The 25,464-nt window shown below is 38.8% G+C and overlaps 1 protein-coding gene across 1 annotated transcript; it reads right to left on the reverse strand.

Moving 5' to 3' along the window:
* Positions 1-7,611: 7,611 nt before the first annotated feature.
* EEF1E1 (eukaryotic translation elongation factor 1 epsilon 1) lies at positions 7,612-24,768 on the reverse strand. Its single transcript, XM_054285313.1, has 4 exons — positions 24,637-24,768; positions 22,420-22,620; positions 15,273-15,368; positions 7,612-8,254 (listed from the first exon to the last, which is right to left on the reverse strand). The coding sequence occupies exons 1-4, from the start codon at positions 24,733-24,735 to the stop codon at positions 8,114-8,116; spliced, it is 537 nt and encodes a 178-aa protein (XP_054141288.1). The 5' UTR covers positions 24,736-24,768; the 3' UTR covers positions 7,612-8,113.
* Between the last annotated feature and the right edge of the window lie 696 nt (positions 24,769-25,464).

Genomic DNA, 25,464 nt, shown 5'->3' on the forward strand with positions numbered 1-25,464 from the left:
ACAATGAAAGGCTGAGGGAACTGGGCTTGTTCAGCCCTGAGAAGAAACACCTGAGAGGGAACCTTATCGACGTCTATCAGCATCTGAAAGGAGGGTAACAAGAGGATGGAGCCAGGCTCTTCTTGGCGCCTATTGCCAAGCAGTAGGACAAGAGGCAATAGGCAGAAACCGATGCATAGGAAATTTCACCTGAATATGAGAAAGAAGTTTTTTACTGTGCAGGTGACTGAGCACTAGAACAGATTGTCCAGAGAGGTTGTGGAGTCTCCCTACCTGGAGATACTTAAGTACCTTCTGGATGCAATCCTGTACCAAGTGCTCTAGGATGCCCCTGCTTGGGCAGGGAGGTTGGACCAGATGAGCCACCATGGTCCCTTCCAAGCTGACCCATCCTGTGATTCTGTGAGAGCATTAGGATAGTCTCAACACACTTCCCCTCCCTCTTGGCCGCTTATATATTACAGTATATTAACTTCTGTTTGTGACTTTTTTCTTCTTGCTAATAAACTCAATAATTTCTAGAACAGGTCGATTCTATTTAGACCATTGCATCTAAGTTTGTTTCTTCTTTTACTTTTTTTTTTTTAATCTCCAAGACATACCACACTTCTCAGTGTCATTGTATGGTCAATAAAGAATAAATTGGACCACAAATTCTGCTACAGCTACTGCAGCCTTCAGTGTCCTGAAGGCTTCCTTCCTACCTGGAATACCAGAAAGGTGCCAGTTTAGCTGGAACAATTACTAGTTTATTAGCAGAAAACAGGACTAGTATGTATTCTTTGTTAGAAATTAGTTCTGCACATGTTCTACTCTGCATAGCTTTTATAAATGGGAGCAATTGTGTGGCTCAGGAAAAGGGGCACTTTTAAAAAGCTATTTGAACTGACACAAAAAATGATTCTATTATTAAATCCTGTGCCACATCATAAAAGCTTGGAAACTGCTCATGGAAATTACTATATGGGTTTTTTTTGACAATGTCTATAATCTTCTACACTCAGGCTTAAAAATGAGTTAATTGGTTCTTACATTGGGAAGTATTCAATACTTCAACTAACATTATTATTAAATTTAGCATAATTATATAATGTGAAATAGTTTTTCACTCCTTCACTGTTACATAGTCTGTATTACATTAATTAGGCAATTAGTAGATGTAGTAATTACTTTAAAAATAGTTCCCTTCTACATTATCTATTTCCTGAAAGTGACCTGCTATTGCAACCTGTAAATTAGTATTTATGTTTTTCCACTTGATCCCAAACATGTAAGTATTTGATAATCACCAGTAAATTACAGTCATGCCCATATATTAATAATATCTGCAGGATATTCCAGCTGGCTTAATCATCACTACTAATTTGGGCTAGAACTGTTCAAATCTTAATTTTACCCTTTCCAGCTTTCCTTTCATAGCCCTTCAGACAAGTTATTTGCCCCTCTAGGCCCTATGCTCCAGCGTTTTATTCGTCAAAAAGGAAATCCTGTAGTTAAGCAGCTTTGTAACTACTGCATTTCTAGGAAAGAGTTTTTTACATCATGACTAATGTCAGGTTCAGAATTATGGGACTGCAACAAGGGCAAATCATGTGACAGATAGTTCCATTGGTTTCTAGGACTACTGTTCTGAAACCATTCCTCCTTTGTTTGAATAATGTTGGGTTTTGCTTTTCCCCCCCTTTTTTTTTAAGAATATGCTATTTGTTGTATTTATGCCTGGTTTTGTTTTTTGTTCCCCTGCTTACTCTCATTGCCCAGTCAAGCTTATTTTCAAAACATATTTTAAAGAAATTAAGGAGGACTTAAAGAGGTGATGGCTATAAAAAGACAATACTTGTGGAGCCCCCTAACCTGTCAGTTTGTAGAAAGTAGTCATCAAGTCACAAAAATATGGAAATAGCTATGGCTTGCAGCATGAAAATCAACATATGTAGTCATCATGTATTTTTTTGGAAGATAGGCTAAACAACCTCTGTCATTTTTGCCGTGCAATGGAACCCGCTTTCTCTTTTAGGGATCACCCTGCCGCTTCCCATTAGCATTAGCAGCACTCTGAATTGCAGAATCTTCAGCTGAACGTGCCGAGTCCTGTCATTTCCCCCACAGGCTGTCTGGCGATGATAATCCACGAAAGGATTATTTCATCCAAGTGGCGGTGTCCGAGTCAAATGCCGGCAACAGGCAGGAAAACCCAAACCTGTTGAGGCAGACATCTGCCCAGATGGGAGGAATCGGAGCGACGGCCCTTAAGAGGGCGAGGCGGGGGACATACTTTGTGCCAGCAGAATAAGTCCATGGGCTGCACCCGTGATGGGAGAGCAAGACCACGATGGTGATGGCTGGAAGTTTGCGGGCTGCGATGCCGATGCTGGCCAAAGCAGGCCCCGGGCTGCGCTCTTTGGAGCAGTGCCTTGTCACATTAGCCGGGCGGCCGCTGCGTTTGATGCTCAACCTGGACAGACAGGCCTGCCAGGCAGAAACTGCTCAGGCAGATGATGCTGGGGAGGACAAAAATTATCCAGCGCAAGACTGAGAAGACAGATGACACCCAGCAGGAACAGCAAGCCAAATCTGCAGAATCCACAATGCAGCTGGCTAGCCCGGGGCTACCTGCCTCTTTGAAGAGGAATAGACATCACCTACGAGCTGTCAAATTAGATCACCAGCCTGAAAATGCTGAAAGAGATTTAGTTCTTCAAACAGAGAAGGGAAAGTTTAATGGATGAAAATCTTCCTAAAGGGGCCAAGGTAGTGTGGGAGGGGAAAGGGGAATCCTTCAGATGCAGCAACAATGAAAAATTAATCACCTCCTGCCTGCCTGCAGAGTGAGAGATGGGATGCGTGGTGTTCTGTGGCAGCCACGCTGGCTGTAGTCACTACCAGCGTGGAAAATAAAGGCCACGCCTGCAGGAACGTGCACAGAGCAGCAACAAGTAATGCTTGCTACAAAATCGATCCCCCTTTCCAAATCTGTGATATGTTCATGTTGCCCTGGAGCTGGGCTCTGAGGTACCATACATCTCACATTCAAGACATGAAGTGGTGGGATACAAAGGCCCAGTCTGAATCTGAAAACTCTGCAAAGCAAGAGGTGCACGGTGGCATTTCCCTTTAATTTCCTTTGCAATATAATTCCAGCACAAAGAAAATGTGTGTAATCAAAGTCAATTTTGATGAATAGAAAAAAAAATATTAAGATTACCAAGTGAGTAAGCATGTGCTCAGGTGTATGGTGAATATGAAACCTGGCATCTCCATCAGGGACAGCAGTAGCATGATCCAATTATAGATGCAAAGAAGAAATACTGCTCTTAGGGGGAAAATATTAAATGTAGCAATCCATTAAGCAGCTGCATCACTGCAATTACACTTTGAAGTTAAAGACTGTGAAATGCACCAAAGATTAAAAGAGGTGATAAGATTAAAAATCAAAAGGGGAAAAAAATCAAATAGGCCTACTGATCCCTCTTTCTAGCAAAAAAAAAAAAAAAAAACAAACCAAAAAGATAGAAAAAAAATTACATACTAGGTTCTGTATATACATACAATTGTAAAATCAATTTGTGGCCATACCAAGCAAATCTACTTAAAAAATCTATTCCCAACTTCAACATTCATGTAGCAGACAGACCATAAATCACCTGCAGAGATGCAAACGAGATGCTAGCAGATCAGAAAGATTATGAACACAGACTTCTGAATAGAAGAGCTTACACTGGATTTCTTAATAATGATTTTATAGTTCTATCTATTCTTTTATTTTCATCTTTCTCAGCTAATCGCTTTCTAAGTACTTTGTCCTCTTCCAAATCAACATCTGTCTTTTGATCATCTATTGTTTTTTTAACCAAGCAGAAAATAAAAGACAGCTAAGTTCTACTACTCTTTCATCTGTAATGTTATTTGGGTGTACTTCACAGACCAAACCACTTCTAAGACACATTTTCATATAAAATAATGAATATAAATTAATGTCTTATTTGAATTGCAAAGTACATCTACATTAAATATTACTTAAAGTGTCTCAGCTCCCTGCAAGTAACCCAGGATCCACATCCACACTGAAGGGTCCAGATTAATCTTCCATCAGCTATAATTGAAATTAATGTGTGTATGCATGCGAGAGTGAAACAAAGTGAAGTTATAGAATTATTTTATCCAGATATTCCAAAACTGAAACACCTATTGGGAAGTCTAAGGTGCACCTCACCTTAGAAATCAGTTCCCCATTTCGAGGCCTATGTGCTTCCAAAGATTCAGCCAGTAGCATGAAATTCCTGAGAGAAGGTCTACTTTGGTTTACAAATGTTTTGAAGAGCGCTGGATAGACCATAGAGAAGGAATACAAGATGGAAAAGATTAAAAATTTGTGAAAATATCACCTCTTGCAGGCAAACAGCTAAGGTGTTTGCTAGGTGATTTCATTGGTAAAAGTTACACTTTCTACACAAAGAATCTTGGGAAATTCAATAGGTGTAAACCTATTCACAGCAAGTACTTACTGTGAGTGGGGGGAAAAAAGCTAACAGAAGTGGCTGGATTGGACTCTTTCAAGTGTGAACCAGAAGTTATACCTTCTAACTCATTTTCTGTGTGAAACACTGCGATACCAGCCTGGAAGGTAAAGCACTCATGACCAGGAACAGGACAGAAAGCATGTTACACATTTAAGCTATCATAAATAATTTCTTTAGTTTTGCTGCTCAAAAGCCTTCACTTTGGTTTAATTTGAATGGTCAGATCTTCTTAGTCCCCAGGTCTAAACTGGAACTATTTTTTGTTTGTTCAGTGTAATCTTTCCAAAATTCTCATTCCTGCTCAGTCTTTCCTAATCCTGTATTAAACCTGGATTTTTCAACAAATTACTCTTGTCCAGTTACAAGTCTTAGAGCAAGAAACACCCCTAGAGACTTCAGAAGTCAAACTGAACCCTAACTTAAAAGTGAAGTTACATACACGAAGACAACTAAAAATTATCAGCACATTTCTAACATATCTCACGCTATACTCGAACAGCTGTTTCAACCTGGTTGGTCTACAAGCAGTCATCTTGGCATCAAGGGGAAAAAGACAAAGGGCTAAGTGCAGGATTTCACTGAACACTTACAATTATCATATTTATTTCAATGTTGAATTCTTCTGTTGCTGAAAGGTTGTCATGCAGCACTATCTCACCATATGGCAACACACTCAAGTCCCAGGGGCACACACTTATAAGACCATAACATGTCAGACCCCTTGAATAAATTAGAACAATTATGCAAAATAATAATACTGCAATGATGAGATACATTAACAAATGAAAGTGGTGCTGTTCATGAAATGCTGTGAAAATAAATTCCACACATCACTGTGGTCATCATCATCATCAAAATGCAAAGCAGCAAAAGTAAAACATCACAGTGCCCTTCAGCAACTGGAGTTACAAGAACGGAGAAAGGGGTTGCAAGGGAGCAAAGTCTCTTTTACTAATGTTCAGTGAAAGTATAATAAAATATTACAGAAAGAGGCAGTAGCTTTAAAAGCAGCTGAACATTTACCCATGCAAACTCTTTACACAGACCATCAATGGTTATTTCAGAGCTCCCACTACACATCTCTTTTAAAATTATGAAGCCTAGTTGTAATATATATATCTCATACAGTCTCAGACCGACTCAAATAGAATTGTGTGATTTTTCAGAAGTTTTCTTACAGATTTATTTGTCCTTGATCAAAAGGCATTAGATAGAAAGGGGGAGAGGCAACAAAAATCAATACCATCTGGTTTTCCCAGTCATCTCTCTAAAGGCAGTCTCAATTGATCCTTCTTTGCTTTTAACCCTCTATCCCCTAAAGTTTCTCTAAGCAGGGGAAAGAAAATTGAATTATGCTCAAGTTACTATATGATAATTAACAAATGCCTTTTAGATAGTAGGGAGTTAAATACTACTAATCCGCTTCTAAACATTTGATCTTTCCACTAGGTGAACTTTTTTTTTAACATTTCAGCAGCAAGTAACACTTTTGTTCTACACCAGAGAAAATAAAACTGGCACAAGAGGCTAGGGGATACTGCAGCAGTAGCATGTAGCCAGCCTGAGAAATCCCAATACTTGCAAAGAGCAGCTGTTTGGGATTTTAAAAAATATGACATTTTGTAGCATCATCTCTACAACAACCTAACTGAAAAGATGACAGTATTGTTCCCAGCAACATTTAGCTCCAGCTCAATTTCAGCATTCTCAGCTGTAATGTAAGCTATTTTCATGGTTGAAGGCTTGCATATTCACTTGAAAGAACTTAAATCATTCTCACTTGCAAAAGCATTGATAAAAACAATAAATCCTTAAGATGAACGTGAAACTTCCCTAACTAAATGCACTGATGATTCACACCCATGCACCCACTCTGAAAAAGAAAATGGTTCACTACAGCAGAATTTAGTAGAAATGCAGGTATTTTTATAAGTATTACCATCACTTGCTGCCATACACGACAGAAAAAGCAAACTCACTTGAATAAATGCTACTAGGTAACAAATTTTTGAATAAATTGGATATTAAGGGTACAAGTAATAACAGTAAACACCTGAAGAGCTCAGGCAGTTGAAAATGAAAAGCTTTGAGAAAGAAGTTTCTCACATATATTTGTACTAAAGCCCACTCCACAACTCTTGAACAGATGAGAAGATTTCAGAGAGATTCTTGTAAGTACATAAGGTGAGCTTCTAAATAGCAAGGAACAAGAGTAGCTAGAAGCAGAGAATTAAGTCCCCCAGAAATGGTGAGAAATTGCTGAAAGTTTTGCCCTTAAAGTAACTTGGTGTGCCTGTAAACCTTCAGTAAAAGAATTAAGAATAAAATTACGTATATCTACAAAAAACACCTATTAGAGCATGGAATTGTCCAGACTATGCTTATCTTTCCAAGTTTCTTCTGTCCATTTATGCGTCAGGATATATTTTAATTACCTCATCTTATTATATTTTTCTAAGGCCTTTTAACATTTAAAATGCTCAAACATCTATCCAAGATAGCTTTTTTTATATTTACTGGGTGAGAGGCTTCTAATGAGCACATAAAACAAAAGAATGTACGAGTGAAGCTGTCTGCTAAGCACTACTGAAGAAACCAACGCAGAAGTTCATTTGTCAATTAAAATATCAAAGTATTTTTGTATTTGTTTTGTGTCTTAAAAAAAATGTTATCTGAATTGTGCAGAAGGTAAATAACCAATTTCAGTTAGCACTTTTATACTTTTTACAAATAAAAATCAGAGGACCACATTCTACAGTAAAATGACCTATCCAAATGTGTGACTCAACAACAGTGCAGTTGGTTTTAAAGCCCATTTTAAACATTGGTAATGAACTTGATAGAGCAGCAAATTATCTTGAGGGTTTTGGTTGGTTTTGTTTCAGGGTAGGAAAAGTGCATCTGCACTTGCGTAAAAAATGAAATGAGGCACATGCAAAATCTTTAAGGACACTAACTTTGCTACCCAGTTTGAAAGGAAATGCTTCCACAGTCAAAACAGTACACCACAAAATGAAGCAGAAAGTGAACTAACCTTTTGAAATCTTCTTCACTGAAGAAAAACTAAAAAGTTCCACAGCCAAATTCAGACTACAGTTTTAAAATAATTTATTCGGTCACATAAATACTTTGTAACATTTGCATGTTCCCTTTTTCAAATCCTTGGCACACAATATAGCTCTTAACTTGTACAAAACTAGTGTAAACATCCATGGAAAATGAAAGGAAAGCTGGTTGACATACATAAACATTCAATAAATAGCAAAAGGAGTGAATAATTGATGGTAAAGATCATGTAATTTTCACTTGAATGTTTAATTAAAAGAACCTTAATTTTTTTAAAAAATAGTGAATTAAAACTCCATTTCCCCACCTTTTTACCATTTTTGCTTTTAATCAGATACACAATAACAATTCTTTAGTTCAAATTCTTGAATGAACAATAGCAATTCAATGCAGTTGTATGACTTGAGGCATTGACAGTTTCGGTTCACATACAGAAGGTTACAAAACAGTATTTGCAGGTTAGTGGCTTTGGACAGCACAACTTCTGAACTCCCTCACCTCATTCCAACACAACATTAAGATTTGCCTTAATGAGCATTAGTGTATAATCTGTTCTTGATAAAGACGACATCGGACAGATGCTGTCGGACACCTGGGTAATGCTGGATGTGGTTGAACCAACGGGACACGTTAAGGTATTTCTCCTTTTCTTGCACTGTGAGGTCCACCTGCATGGGGAATAAATACAAGGCACCAGTAACACCAGGCACTGCATCATTAGAGTCATAACATGTGGTAAGGCAGAATAAAAGTGGAACATTTTACAAATGATTTAAACTCAAGTAACTTGTTACAGTCCAGCAGTGTTCTATCCTAATTTCACACAGTAAAACTCAAACCCATAATATCTATGGAAATTTAATCTACTCAAAGAAACAGACCTGGAGGTGGAATACAGTTGCATTACAGAGAGGGGGGGAAAGCTTGCATGAATTTAAAGCATCTCTCTATTCATGGGGTCAGGATACAGTACAGGACAGTGCAGGGAAGAGTTCCACAACATGCACAACCCTTTCACGTTCATTTAGCAGACAGTCTTGTCTCACAGGCAAAGTGACTACTTCATGTTTCAAAGTGTATATTAAGTACAGGAGTAAGCTTTTTCCAGGCAATTTCAGACTGGATAGGATAATTGGAAGTTGTTTTGTATGACTATTGCTCAAAATAGAATAGTTACTAAAAATCAGCAAATTTAACTGCTCAGATCTGCTAGCTTTCATTATTAAGATAGCAATGGCATTATTCAAATTGCAACAGTAAAACAAACTGGAAACCTGCCCATACTTCATAAAAATATTTAAAGTACTATCACACAGAACAGCTTCAAGATCAATCAGGGAGAAGTCTCTATCACACTACTGCAACAGCTCCTTGACACAGGATATGTGGTTAAGATTAATGCAGAGCTTCAAGCCTATCCTTGATCAGAAGACTGGCTTAGGTAAAGTTATCTACAGCTTCAGATCCAAATTCTACCTTTAAAAGTCTTTCAAATTTAGGTCAGCAGCACCCTCAAAGCTTTACTACAAAGTCTGTTATTACTTCAGAGTCTTTCAAGCCAGCTGTAAAACTATTCCCACCCTGTATCACCTGCATTACTATTCTTGATTAGCAATTTTATGTCTTCTCATTTCTCTGTAATCAAAGTGGCTTATCAGTTTAGACCATAATCTCTTTTCTCACATTAACATACTACAACTGAATTACAAATGGGGCAGTCCTCAAAACAGACTAAAAAACCTGCCTCAGGAACAAAATGTGATGCTCATATCAGCTCCCCTATCCCATCTCACCAAAACTGAAACCAATCAGTGCAGGATTCACCTCACTTCATTTTCAGCTAGCCAATTAACCATCAAGCTTAATTTAAATCTTGACAATGCCGGCAGTCAACAAAAAAGGGCACATCTGCACAGGACAGTTTTACCAGAAAAATAATGATCTAGACATGCCTAATATTTTTCATGTTTAGATTTCTAAAGCTAATCAAGGATAATCTCCTCAAAAGCTAAACAGATGGTGTATTCCTTACGCTTTGTTCTACAAACACTAGATTTTATGGATGCTGCAGGTTCACTGAAAATTTGGTTTTGGGCACAAGACAGCTGAAAACAAATCTGTTTCAACGAACTTTGGATCACAGAAAGAGCTAAACATACTAATTTACTAAAGATATTGAGGTGTATGAGTAAAAAACTGCTCTTTAAACCCTCGTCTTATATTTCACCTTGTGACATACTGCACTTTGATTTCAGGAGCTTCCCATCAGATTTGCTGCTTCTCCTTGCTGTTCTCTCACACAGCCCAGCACTTGGCTTAGAACTGGGAAGCTTTGAACATGTAGCAGCAAAAAGGCTGTAAGGATATATACTAGAACCAGTGGAAAAATACTGAAGGAGAAGAATTTCAAGGAGTTGCAGAAGGGAATTCTAAATCAATGGAACACAGCATTAAAGCTCAATTAATGGGGAGTTAGGAGCATAGTAACTGTGGCAGTAACCAAAAGGCAGGGATCTTGCAGCTGCTCCTAAACCCAAGTAGCTGCTCTTCTTAAGGAATGTACCTGCCAGAATACAAGCACAGCACTACAGATGTATTTCTTTCTGCAATTTTGTATTGTTATGAACCTCAGTTCAGGCATATGAGAAAATCTGCTCTTCTTGCTGCTGGCATGGAAATGCAAACATTGTTCCTACAGTTGTACAGTCTGATAGAAATGCACAGAAAAACCGTAAAAATCAGCCACATATTTTTGCAGATCTAGAAATATAAGAGAGTTATTGGCAATTAACCAAGTAAATAGCACTAACCAGAACAACCCTAACAAAGGGGGGAAAAAGTCTAGAATTTTTAAACACATTACAAATTAAAAGTGGAAGCTATGGTAATATAACAGTGTTTCACAAACTGCCTGAGTTTCTCCAAGTGCAGTATATTCAGGACAAAAAAAAAGCAGTACCATTTAGGGAAAGATGCTTTTGATCACCTGCAGTGCATTAAAATTAATGGTAGCTGGATGCTGATGCTTGATATGAAGCTGGGGGACCATTTACAAAGTAACATAGTGTGTGAAAAGAACAACGTGTGTACTCTAAGGCAACCTAAAACTACTGGAAGTGATGAAAGGTATTTAATAATGAGCAAATAGTAAAACTTTAAATTCTTTGAGTTTACAGTAACCTTTTTTGAAGCCTTTACTGGATGAGCACCTGGTTATGGAAAGGCTGAGCTAAATTTTATATTTTGCAGCAGATACAGTATTTCCTTCCCATCATCTTTCATTGGTAATTCTCGATCTTCACGTTTCTCCAATGTAAATCAAAAATATAAGTCTGGAAAACTAGTCCTCTTCCATTCTGTTAGCATAGTGAAAAAACATCTGAAGGGCAAAACAGCTATGCTAATATTAAGATCCCTTTTTGTACTCTAGGCACAACAAGTGAGATATTTTTACTTATTTACATAATGTACTCTATCAGTGAAATATATTAAAAAGCACTTTGTGGCATGCTCTACTTTTTACTCTGAACATAACTCTTAGGTTAATTGTTTAGAGATCACTTCCATGGCATTTTTTACAACATTTTGTTAGATGGGTATTTTCTGTTCTTCCTCATTAAATTAGATAATTCCCCCAAGTTAAGAAAGGCTGCTGTTCTGCTGTTAAAATAATTATTTGCTATTAAAGCAATTATTTTAATAGCAAAGAAGCAGACACTTAATTTGACAGACTTTTTTTTCTTTCATGTCATGAAAAAAAGTCTTTTTCTTCCACCACAAAGCTCACTGAGGGGCACCAAGGTGGTTATCATACAATGCAACTTAAAGAGTTTCTGAAAGGGCTAAAAATATACAAGCTTTAATTATATTTTCTTTCTATAGCATTGGGGATGCAGGCATAAAGCCCCATTCCCACAACCTGCAGGTCACGGAAAATCTAAAAATACCTCCCTACATAAGAACATCTTCAGCACCAAGAAAAGGATAGATACTATCTGACTTTAAATTTAACCTTTAGACAGGAGAGAAAGACAAAATAACCCAACATCTGGATGGTATATTTCATGACATACATGTACTTTCACATAGTTCTGTCTAATTTTCTGCTGTTAAAGGAATAAGCTCAAAATCACATCTTTTAAGTTAAAGCTGCTTCTTTTGCAATTCAGTTGAAGAACCATTTTTAGCATCATTGCTTAGAAGAAAAGCCTGTTACCTCAGTACTAAAATAAGCAGCATTTCAGTGAATCTTAACAAAAAGTCACAGCAGTCTGTTATTACAGGAAATGTTCCTTATGGGAAAAATAGCTCCAAAATAAACTACTATTGTAGTTTATTATAGTTATTTATAACTCCTTGAAATTCTTCTCCCTCAGACTCATTACAGTTCAATATTAGTGGTTCTGACTCAAGGACAACTGCTTAGTTTGTTCTGTATTTGATCATATTTGGTTTGACACCAAAATTTTGACTGAGGCATCTTCCATTTGCAGATATAAACTTCACCCATAAGTAATTTTCCAGACCTTTTTAAAAAAAATTTCAAGTCAGACATATAGATTTGAGAGCATTTCTTTGGTTCTGACAAAATTTTTGAAGTATAAAAGCAGATCAATCATCATATTGATTATTTCTCTTTAAATAAAACTGGACTTGTGCTGGTCAAAAACATTTAAGAATGAAGACATCTGGAAACTTTCAAAGAAATAAATTTAAAAATCCCCCAGATTAGTAAACAAGTTCATTACCACAGGAGGAATTTAATGCTTACTGATTGCCTAAACTAACCTCAAGCAATACTTCTAAATTCAAGTTTTTGCTGCAATCTATGTTTTAACCTAGTAGAATATTATTGTCCACAATTATCCACATATGTATTTCTGGAACTGAAGTCTCTATAAGACAACAATAATAATGCTACATACAGAGACATCAATTACATATGACAATGTAGATCACATTGATTGAAAAGGCAGTATCAAGCATTATATTTTTTTCATGTTTGTGACCTATATTATGATGCACAACAGCGTGTACTATTTAGTTCCTGCCTTATTACTATGAGTGTGTATTTCTAATTAAAAGACCCAAACAGATTCTGTGTGCAAGAACCCTGAAACATTACTTGTGAATCTGATTCTCACTGATTGAAATAATAATTTTTTTCCCCACAATATGGATTTTTAAACACATTGCACTATTATGTTTATTAAGATAACTAGAAGGGACAGGGAGAATGAAAGGCGGGCACACAGCAGCAGAATTAAGGGTTGCTGCTGTTCAGTAAACAAACTGTCAGGTCAAATGGATGAGCCTGGACAGCGAAGAACCAGACTCTAGAACCCCTCCTGGATAATAGGAAGGGCAAAATGAGGATGGGAGGGGGGAATGAATACAACGATGCATGATCTATACTCAGAGAAACCAAGACACCACAGGTGAAGAACTGAGCTTCAGGAGTGGTTCGTCTTAAAAACTTTTCCAATGAAATGTGCATCAGAAGGGTTTTAAAGTTTTTCTACTTGGCTTATTCAGGATGACCATGGTATGCCAGAAGTATTTACCATTAGTGATAGTATCCTATCACTAATGTCTGTGTTAGCACGTAGCTTTTAGCCTATCAAAAGCAGAGATTAACCTTTAAGGTACTACCAGTGATGTTTTTAGATCAAATTTCTAGGTAACATGATGGACAGCAAGATCTGTGGGTTTGCCCTATGCCCCATGTCTCCCATTTCTACCACCTTTCTTAAAGCATCATAGGAAACACGTATTGATATTTTGCACAAGGCTTAGCTGAAGCAGTGGGGGATATGACAACCTCCTTCTCTGAACCACCTCAAACGAGGAGATACAGCAGCTTTCCCTGATTCTCCCACTAAGCTTAGGGCAGAGCAGCAGCTCTGGACATACTCTCTTTTGATTACAAGAAAATTAAAAATAATTAAAAGACATAAAAAAAACCAACACAAGACTCTAGAGTTCAAGATTCTGCCTCTATATGTTTATCAATTCTGAAACCTTCAAATTACATGTAATTGCTACTTAGTAGCTTCTAGATTTTCATATTTATTTAGAACAGTCACCCCGTTGCTAGCCCTTTATACCTTTCTGATTCAGAAAATTACCTTCGATGAAATCAAACATTTCAGAAACAGATGCTGTACTATAAACTTGTCCCAAGTAGTGTCTGGATGGTTGCAGGCACACAGGAGCACCAAGTCATTTGTTTTTACCATCTGTTCTATTTCCCAAAGCAATAACTTGTATCTTTTCATCTTGATTAGGTGGTCTACTCTAGAGCAAACTCTAAATTTAAAATACGCTTGGATTTTCCCTTGCCAAGTTTTTTTTTTTTAAAGACTCATTTGAACTTGTACTCTCTTACAGAATATACAATCATATTTTTAGAAAATACTTATAGTCTTTTTTATGTCTGCATATCATATGTGAAAGGTAACCCATTCTGACTCTGTAATCAACACATCTATCCTACTGCTTAAGATATTTTACAAGGTAAATATGATTTAAAAGAATTAATTCTATGCGACTTATTCTAGCAGGTTTTCAAAAACCTTTTGAAACGAAGCTTTCCTCTCCTCTGCTTGACACTTATTTGAACTTTTACTCCTGGACAGTCAAGATACAGATACATAAGTTTCCTTTCATTTCTGGTAGAATTTCACTACTCGATTGCCCCTCCCCTCTGCTTCCATTTTGAAATGTATTCTTCTACACTTCTCCCAGAGCTCTGCTATTAATTGTATAAAAGTAACCATTCACCCAGTTGATTGAATTCAATTCTCAGACATACATGCATTTGTCAGAGGCATCTTATTCTAATTATCCTCACTCCCCCCCTCAATTTTCTAATGTAAAACTGACTGATTTCATCTTTTCCTAAGAATTAAGAAGACCTTTTTATGCAAGTCCTTTGGTTTCTTCCCACTCCAGAGAATGACAATGGCTCATTTACAAACACATTCCAGCTACCAAAATGCAAATAGCTTCTACTGCTTTATCTTTAAATTAGTACTTGGGGTTCAGAACTGAAGGTGCACCAATTTTTAAGCACTTCATAGTAGCCTGAGTGGACTACAAATAATCTCAACATCTTTCCCACTTGGAAAAAATTTATTGTTGGCGTGGTTTTTTTTTTTTTCATTTTCCTCTTAAGCACCAGCTCCCTGTGTTATTTTCATATTATGTACCTTACCAAGTCTTATCACTTAAGTCTGGAAACACAAATGACCATTTGTTATGTCTCAAACTTTTTTATATACATTAAAGAGCTTAATTCACATGCATTTGTATTGCTCTAATACTCATGAAGTTAATACTTTCAGTTCTGGCACATCCTTTCAGCTTCATTTATCTATTTGCCCAGGTACTTCTGACACTGCAGTTCAGTGATGTTTCAGACTTGAAAAGGCAAGAGTCCTTAATCACAGAAACACAGGAATAGGTATCATCCTTGCTATATTTTGCAGAGGAAACTAAAGCATTCTGACACTACATGTCTTTTGACAGATCCACAGCTAAATATTAAAGAATAAAATGAAAAGCCTGAGAACAAGTTTTATCTTCCTCTGTTCTGTTAGTTAACTTCAACAACAATAAAATGCCCTTTAGATAAATAACAATTACGATAGTTGCACATATAAAAATGATGCAAGTAATGCTTACCATGATATGATGCAATCCATAGTACATCAAAATGTCTGCTAAGGTAAAAATGTTTCCTGCAAGGTAGACTTTATCTTCAAGGTGCATGTTAAGATCCTAAAAAGGAAAAAGTCATTACACTGCTGTAGTATTCACTTTGTGAAATGATATATTAAGGCAGCTGTTAAAAAGAATAGAAATTTCCTCTGGAGACCATGCATATAAAATAAACATCAGTTTTAAGTTATCCTTATTCAGCAAATAAAACAAACAATAAAAGAAAAAAAACTAGAAAGTAAGTGATAATAAAATAAAATATCAATCTCTGACAGTGAGAATTAGGCAAAATTTAAATGCTGGTCTCTAAACAAAGTAGTTTATACATAGTGAAATTTTTGTAAATGCAAATGCAATTGATTTTAAGCTGACTCCACTGAAATACTTTCAAGTCTGTCTTTTCTTGGCTTCAAATTACTGCAATTCAAAAATTAGGAGAGCTGTGTATTTATTATGAGTGCAAATTCAAATGTTTAACATTTGATTAATAGAAAATGCAGTCCTATGACAAAAGGACAGCACACTGTTCTCCCAGCAGCAGCAATGCCTGTCCTCCAGGATTCCATGCAGCTGGTCAGCAAGGCTCTGGAGCACCAAATGTCTAAGAACCAGGGAAGCACACAGGAACAGTGGGGGGGAAAACAAGGTGTTTCAAGCTTGATGCTGGTAACTTGATACCCATCAGCTGCTATCACTTGACACCTGCTTTTATTAATGTTGAAATTACTGCTAGCAATTCTTTGTGACTGATATTGTCAATTCAGCTGCTGTCCAAGTCTCTCGTCCAAGTCTCTCAGAAAATTTCAGCATTTTAAGACCATCTCTCAACTGTTCCAGATCAGAAGCCATCAGGGTGGGTAGTAGGTGGTTTCTGTTCAGGTTCAGTAAATTATTATTTCAAATGCCTGTTAACAGAAAGACTCATTTTCATGGCTTTTTGTATGCAGCCATTCTCTACCAAAAACCAAGAGACTGACAGGCTCACTGTTGCTTGAGTTTATCATTCTGGGTTAGGGTTAGGGCACCACACAGCAGCTCTACCTCTCTTTCCTGTCCTTCCTATTCTCCAAATCTTACCTACTTTTCATCCAATTTATACGCCTTTTGCCCCCCCCCACCCTTTTCTCTAAAGAACTTTAACAACAAAATTATCTACTTTAACCTGCATAAGCCAGCTTTGGTTTTCCAATATTATTTTCAGACATCTACAGAAGCAGTTTCCCAACTTTCACTTGGATTTGGAAACTCCCCTCATCAGAGGGAAAATAAAGAAGGACACAACATCTGCTTAAGCCACTCCCTTCCCCTGCCCTAGAAACCGAGGTAAGCAGCTTAAACGTAACTAACATTTTCAAAAATTTTAACTTTTAAGTCTCAATTACAGCACATTCAATTTTCAGATATTTTATTGAAAAAGCAAGTCTTGGGCAAGGAGAAAGGGGTTAATACTTAGTGAACAATTAAAAAATTATATTTGGCCTTTAGCATGTTTTTGTGGTTACATAATTTTACTGATAGAGGGATTTTCTATAATGCATGTATAGAAAATAAACCAAGACCAAAACACAAAACTAGAATGCTGAGACTTTAAGACATCTAACCTTGCATTTGCTTTTGACAAGTTTGACTCCATTAAGCCACCTTCCTATTCTTTGATAACCTCTTCATGACAGGACTCCTGTACTTCTGTAATATTTGAACATCCCCATGTCTGCTTTGATTTCTTTTATTAGAGCAAATCAGGGAAACATATTAACCCCTGCATAGTTAAAATTCTGTAAGGTCAACTGCCCTTGGCTATGTAGCTTCTTTTCTTTAGACTGGTTTACTGCTTTGTTCATGTTAGTGGGGGCTCAAATTACCTCAAACATGTAACTACAGTTCTGTGGCATTTCCTACAATGCAACACAAAGGAAAATCCAGTGTTGAGAAGAAAAAACTTGCAGGAAGAAAAAAAACCCCAAACTAAAGATCTGCTTTTCTAGAAAAAAACCCAAAAAACACAAACTTGTCTGTTTTGAAACAAATTCTCTGACCAGCATTTTTCATTTCAATTAACCAGAAATTCCTCATGCATTATAATGAAAACTAACACAGTTGAAATTATATTTTCTCCCCCTCCCCCTCTCTTCTTCTTAGCTTAGGCTACGGAATCAGGATTTTGTAAAGGAAAAAGCTCATTATCTTTGAAGGTATCATCACCACAGTTATATACCCGCTGAAAATTTTGGATTTCTGCATCAAAAAAATTACAGCATGCTAATTCTGAGTTTTATATTGCATATGTACACTCAAAACAGTCATCAATAAAAAAATCTTAAAACTTGAAAGGCAAGGTAAGCCATTATAGCGTGAACAATTATTTATTCTGGTTCATCAAATTTTATGAAGTCAGTTAACTGAGCAAATTAAATTTGACAAAAATGGTTTAGTCTTGTATAAATTAGCATTAGTTTACAATTCTGTTTTTGAACATGTACTTCTCTCCCCTAAAATACAGATATTTTGATTTCATTCTGCAAGTCACACTAATTCTGAAACACCATATTTTTTTCATGTGCATTAGGCACATCTAGTTAATCTTGCTGCATGGGTTGTGCTTCCCATGGATGATTATATTACTGGCTAATAGCCAAATGTGCTAAAATTCCTGAAAGTCAAGTTTGCTCAAGTGACCACTGTAATTAAGTGAAATAGTGTTCCAGTCCTGGAGAGATTAATGAAAATATGAACACAAAACTCTATAGAACTTCCATCACACGCAGAAAATTCAGGTCTGCTGGCTGTTATCTGAATAATTTGTCTTTCATGTACCGAATGCCACTACTTAAACGAATTCCATATATACCAACCCAGGATTAAAAGACTAAGATAGTCCTGGAAGTTGCTTGCAACTATATAAACTTACTGTTGCATTCCCTCAGGAAACTCTCAAATTTCAGACATACTTAAAGCATAGCTGCATTACAATGCATTAACATACACTGAACAACTGCAGCAATTCAAACACCATTTTGAGGGGGAGAAAAGCAACAGAAAGAGTTGTTGCATTATTTATGGACTAACTGATGTATTTCCATTTGCTTGTTCTATGGGAAAAAAAATTCCAATTTACAGCCTGTATTTAGCAACAGCTCAACGCATCCCATGCAGAGCACACTTCTGAGCACCCCCAGCCTTGCTTACTGCCTGTTAAATATGCAATCCAATGGCCCCTAATCCATTTAATCTGCCCAGACCCCTGAATCCCTGCCAGTCACTGCCAGTTGTGACAGCAGCTCGGATAAGGAACAGTTGCCTCTTAGGACAACTCAGGAGCTTCCAATGGACCTAATCACACTCTGATTTTGTTCTGGATATTCTGCCCACAACACCCTGCTGGTGAACGTGCTTCCCGTACACACAGACGTCCTGTCCTTTCTGTCAGCAAGATTCCCGAGGTCATTTATGCCCTAAATGCTTTTATGTCTCTCACACCACGCAAAGACAAAAAGCTGAGCGCTCCCAAATGTTTCAGGAAAGCCCCTGACAATGCAGAACACAAGAAAGGGTTTCTGCAGCCACATCCAAGAAAAGCAGAACTACACTTTTGATATATAGACATATTTTTAATTCTCATGCAAGCCTCTTCTCTCTAACTGGCAAACTATGAGCTAAATCTGGTCTGGAAGAATATTATATTACTGAGTTTCCTGTAAAAGAAAAAAAATAATCAACAAATGTTGTTGCAATAATAAAAATTCAATCTTTAAACCTGTAAGTGTGCAAAAAAACAGTGTACAAAGCTGTGGATTAATGCTATGAACAGAGCATGGATTAACCTGCTTTTGCACCTGTGTAAACAGTAATTTTTCAAGCAAGCACATTAAACAGAAATTACAGCTCTCTTATTCAGATTTAGATTTGGATTTCATTATTACAGCCAGGCAGCACAGGAGACTGGGATAAAGCTAATTGAAATCATGGAACATTGTCCTGTATGAGACACTGGAAGTAGTACACAAAGACTCCTAGTTATTATCCTTCACAGAAGTTTCTACATTTATGTGGATGCTTTTATATGAATTTAACAAGCTACCAGTTATTTGTCAGAGGTTTCTGAAGATGGAGTATGAGGGGGGAAGAATCCTCAGGATTAAAATACCTAAAATTGATAAAGCAGAGACATTAAAATCTCCTGAACAGAATTCACTAAAACCTAAGTAGACATTTGATGGCACAGAGAAACAGAAAAAACACTGGTTATCCTGCATGAAAACTCAGAAATTTTCATATTTTTTTTTTCCTATGCAGCTTAATTTACCACTAACTAAACATCAAAGAAAAAAAAGATTATACTCCTTCACCCTGTGGAAAAGGAAGTTAATATAATGCACTGCGTATTATGCTATCACTGCTATTGACATTCATCATTCCTATGGATCTGCTGAGGAACAGATTTGGAGCAAAAGTACTGCTCCCAGTTATTTTATCAAATACAGAAGCACAAATCAACATTAGACAAAACTCAACAAGCCCTTTATTGGTCCATTCTGAACATTGTGGCATTTGCTCTGGATGAATTTAAAAACCCTGGTTGAGATGGTCTGTTTCACCATAATTTTCCTGCCAAGTAACAGCTTTAGGCAACACATCAGTAAGAACAATTTAACAACCTATTTTCGCAAAGCAAACAGAAAATCCTTCCCGTTCAAATTAACAAACACGAAACCAGTTATTTACCGACATTTTGTAGAAGCACATCAGTTAAGGGTTAAATAGAGGCAGCCTAAAGTTTATAGCAGAAGTTACTGAACTGTTTTTGGTGCAGCTTATTATAAATTGTGGCTCTAGGCTGCAACCGTCCCAAGGCTGCTATTGTGTATTCCAGACACGTTGTAAAACTACAGCCTCAGACTTCCCTCCCTATTTTAGTTCTTCTTTTTTTCCACCCGTACTCCCTTTTGGCACAGTATACTTTAATGGTAGGCTGCCCCTTTTCTGATTAATCATGGTGGCAAGAGAACAAATTACAAAAAGAAAAGCTCTTAATTACTATACTATGAAATTATTAGTGCTGAAACAATTCCACAGCAGCCTTGTGTTAAAATAAATTCTGGTTATTCAACGCTTGCTTAAAAAAAATCCACAGCAAAACTTTTAAATGCACTTCAAGGCAGAGATTCTCACTAAAGTAACACTGATTGTTTCTCAGTAAGGAAATTTTGCTTTGCTTGGAAACACTTGATCTATCTACATATTTGTACTCAGCATATTGTCTTTTCTACACAACCAGTGTCACTAAGACCACAGATGGAAAGAGATCCCAGCTCCAGCAGGAAACTGCCAAATCACTGCATCTGGTTTTAATGCTCCAATGCAGTTCTGCAAATACTCTTGCATGTGCTGACACTGCAAATATCATCCCTGAAACCATCCTGAGCAGATAAATTTTGTTATAACAAGACAGAAAATTTGCTTTTGGTTTTTATAAAAGGCAAGAGAGGTAAATGGAAGTTAGTTATTTATTCTCATATGGTTTTCTCACAGTTTGGGAGAACAGAAAGCATCACAAGTTTCAAGTTTATTCAAAGAATGACTGAAACTCTGTGACACTTGACATAAAAGTTTAGACAACAGGGACCTCCATAGGCCACCTCCTCATACCACAGCTAAATCTGAAGTTAAACCCTGATTAGTCAGTGCCTCCTTCAATCAAGTTCTAAAAATCCTAAAGGGTAGACAGTTTTCATGCTGTACCTGTAAAGTAAGCATGACTGTGAAGGTTTTGGTAGCATTTGCACATAGAAAGTAAGAGCAGGTATGTTACAAAAAGAGAAGCAATGTAAACAAACTCATGATTAACCAATAGAAGATATTTCCCAGATACAATGACACCAAGATAACTCAGATTGATTGGGGTTCAAGTGAGAGAAATAGTTTGTCAGGGTTTTCCCAAGTTGGTAGGTAATGCAGGCACCACCAGCCTCAAGATCAAGAGGGCTAACCGCTCAGAGAGTAACAAAGAGCTGATTTGTAACACTTAAAGACTCATTTTTCCTTTATTTTAAGTAACAGTGTTAATACTGCTTCAGATAATCTTTGGTTTCTGCACACCTTGTCAAAGCCAGAAGTTAGTAGGACTCTGCCGGCTTCAAGTAGTCAACCTTGCAGCTAACAAACTTCTACACTGAGACTCACTGGCAGTACTGACCAATGGAACACCTAAAACATACCATCCAGCTAAAACATGCTTTTAAAACTAGAAAAAATAAACACTTTAAAAAGTGATTGAATTTCACTGCTCTTTTATACATACTTTGTAAACAGCGCTTAACAGCGTAAAGCAAATTTTCTCTTCAAGTTGTTCCCACAAGACTGCAAAAATAGTTATTACCAGTAGCAAGGAGTAAGGAAAATAGAGTAAGTTTTGCTATCTGCTCCTTGTCATCTGGCTGCTCAAACAACAAGGGGGACTCCCAAGATTTTCTTTTCTGCTTCCACCTGTTTAAGAGGAAGTAAGCTTCAGCCTACAATAAAAGTTGAATAACAGCAGACCAAGGACTCCACACAAAGTCACTCAATGTTAAGGACAGTTATGTAGTTGTTCCTTTATGATTTCAGTTTTCACACACAATTTTGTCCAGTACTTCCTTTTAGCATCAATAATAATTACCACAGCATCAAGTATGGCTTGTATCCCATAACTGCCACATCATTAAGAACAGCTCTTAAAACAAACAGAGAAGTATTATCCTGGAATGCAACACCAACTTGCTTATAACCAAGGGTTTATGAGGATAGTAAGAAACTGGTGCCTCACACAAGGAGCTGAACAGCCTCTAAACTGTGTGGAACACCCTTCACAATTTACAGCCATTGAGCACTGCAAGAGCTCTGCTTCATATATGTCACAGTTTTTGCTGTTTTCCTGTTTCAGGTTGCTGGGTATGTTGTCAATAAAAGTGAAAAGCAGCAAGAGGAATAAAAGCCAGTACTTAGTGATACTGTCAAGCCCTTAGCATTTGTTAAATTTTATTAATTGGATGCTCATGCACACATTAGCACTGTAATTTCCTTCAAGGTCTAGTCATTCCAAAATTCAGTGGCAAGGTAATGAAGCACTTCTCACCTTCAGAATTGTTCTGGTATCCTCCTTGCTGGAGCCTCCATTGACCCGGGTCACCCTGTACTCCAGCCACTGCTGCACCACAGCCTTCTCCTCAGCAGTGCTGCCCAGCAGCTGCTCCTTCCTTGCCTGCCTGACCAGGTGGGCAGCGATGGTCATCAGCCCCCTCAACCCGGGGCCACTGTTGCTTTGCAGGACAGGAACCTGAAGTGGAAACACAAGTGGAGGGCTAAACAAATAATTGAAGAAAGGAATCTCTATATGAATGGCTATTGGTTTGGGTTTTTTTTTTTTTTTTATGCTCCCTCAGAACTTAAAGGCATTCCTGGTAAAGGCAATGCCATCAAAACCAAGCCTGTGCTGTCCACTTTTTGCTCTTTGGGGTGTTTTATTTTCAATTCTTACAGAAGAACATGAACAAACCAGGACACCCTTAGCTCCAATTAAGCAAATTCTGCCAACATTAGGCAGAAATAGCATTGTGTGTTCTAACACTGTCAGAAATCTCATGAACTGACTTCTAACTAATTTCCCAATTCAGGACTCTGATTTCAGACTGTGAAGTCAGTAGCATCCAACTTCTCTCCAAGCTGGCTGCAGTAACCACACCTTCCTGAAAAGCTTATTCCTACACACTGCACCACTCCAAAAGGCCCTGAACAGCAGCCAGGAGCTCACTGGTACCAGCAGGACAGCACAGCACACCTCCAGCTCCAGCCATGATGTCTTTGTGAGTGACAGCAGCGTGTGTTCAAGCGTGGGAAGGGAAACTGGACTGCCACCTCGAGAAATGAAGTGAGGGAACTGGAACTCACTGCAATGGGCTGAAGCCCACTCAGGCATTTATGTCATAAAATGAAAGAAACTGATTAAACTGCAACATTCTTTCTTTTAAAGTATTTGACCACATAGAGGAGTCTGTTTATGTCCAGATTTATTTAATCTAAGCTGAAAGTTGAAAGCACAATATTATTTTTGTTCTTGTATCAAGAGTCTTCCACTACTATTAAGTTTTTTTTTTTTTTTCACTGAGTTCCAGCCAAAAAAACTACACACAGACCTAGTTACTTGAATTTTTCAACATTATGCCTTATGATAATAGCACTAAAATACCAGCTGGGCTGGAAAATAATTAAGGCAGCTTTTACAACTGAAAAACACACATAGATATTCAGGACTCCAACCATGAGCAGTCAATTAAAAAAAACCCAAACACAAGACAACTGCAGAGCTTCATTTCTCAACCAACCTTCTCCAGGAGGGAGGAGCAAACAAAGGGCTCATAAATTTGTGACACTCCCAGCTCTAAATTGCATTTTTCATGCCTCAGATGCCTCTTAAACAATGGAACCTAATGTTTCCATACAAACTTTGAAGCATCAAGACATCTGTAACCATAGAATCATCAAAGTTGGAAAGGACCTTTAAGACCATACAGAAAAGCATCCACCCAGCACTGTCACTGCAACCCTAAATCACTGAATCACCATCCAGTGCCACATCCAGACAGGTCTTAAACATCTCCAGGGATGGTAACTCCACCACCTCCCCAGGCAATGTATTCCAATGCCTGAGCACCACAAAAGGGAAAACCATTTTCTAATATCTAATCTGAATCTCCCCTGTCTCAGTTTAGGCCATTTCCTCTGGCCCTCTCACTGCAGGCACAGTAGACAGACCAACTCCCACCCCACTACAACCTGGTGTCAGGCAGGAGTACTCTAAAGATTAAATACTTAAGAGCAACACGTCTTCAGTACAGACATCTTCCTATTATTAAAATACCTCCTTTTTCTTCCCACATAATTAAATCAAGATAGCACAGGCATCTAGCACAGGGAAAGGAAAGTGCTGAAAGAATAAGTACAAATCAAGCCGAAATCCCTTCCATGAAACATGATGATCCTTCCCACAAGCAGAGGGAAGGAGTCTCCAGAACCGACAGGCTCGCAGGCAGCGAGGCCCTACAGCATCCACAACATATGGTGAGGGACGGGCTGGAGGGAGCACAGGTGAGACCCCGCTCAAGGAGACGTCGGCTGGACTGGTACCGGGGGAGCCACAGCCACGTTCACATCGGAGTCTGAGGGGAATTGCCAGGGGGGCGGGAAGGGAAGCTCGGAGGGAAGCAGTCACTGGGGAAAGGAGACCAAAGAACGCCCGCCCTCCCACGCGCGTCGCCACTGCCACCCGCTCCAGGCCCCTCCTCGCTCCCTTCACCTTCCGCTCCCCCTGGACGCCGTACTTGTTCCCGCCCGGCAGCCCCAGCAGCCGCTCCAGCAGCTCCAGCTCCTCCGCGCCCCGCACCGCTGCCGCCATCTTGCGCGGCGGGACACGCGGGACCGGGAAGGAGGGCGGCAACAACCGCTCGTCCCATTGGCGGAAGCGCCACGGCGCCGCCGGAGGAAGCGCCACTGCCATTGGCCCGAAAGGGCCTACAAGCCAATGAGAAGCCAGGAGAGGCTTCGCGTTCAGCCTTTCGGAGGGGGAGGGAAGAGCAGCAGGGTCACGGATGGCGCATGCGCAGTCGCGCCTGCACGTCCCCGGCCGCACGGTGGGCCGGGCACGCGCGCGCCAAGCCGCGCCCCCGGGGCGGGGCCTTGCGGGGGCGGGGCAGCCGTGAGGGGCGGAGCGGGGGGAGCCGCCCCTTGGCCCAGCCCCGGCAGGGCGGGGGGTGCGGGTGGTGTTCCGGGAGGTGTCCCGGCAGGTGTCCCGGGAGATGTCCCGGCGCTGGGGTTTCACTGGATCGCTTTGATCGGAAAAGACCTCAGCCATCACGGAGTCTCATCTATGACCCAGCACCACTGGGTCAGTTGGACCATGGCACTGACTGCCACGTCCACTCTGTCCTTCAACACCTCCAGAGATGGTGACTCCACCACCCCCGCGGGCAGCCCATTCCAATGCCAAATGCCAATGGAATTTCAAATTCCACCTTTTCTGGGGAAAAATCCTTCCTGATGTCCGGCCTGAACAGGGGATCCTGGTGCAGCTTTAGGCCATTTCCTCTTGCTCTATTGCTGGTTGCCAAGGAGCCTCCTTGCAGGC

This window comes from Melozone crissalis, unplaced genomic scaffold (genome assembly GCF_028551555.1).
Source record: "Melozone crissalis strain CALT ecotype California unplaced genomic scaffold, PUWL_Pcris_2 ptg000042l_1, whole genome shotgun sequence".
NCBI lineage: Eukaryota > Metazoa > Chordata > Aves > Passeriformes > Passerellidae > Melozone > Melozone crissalis.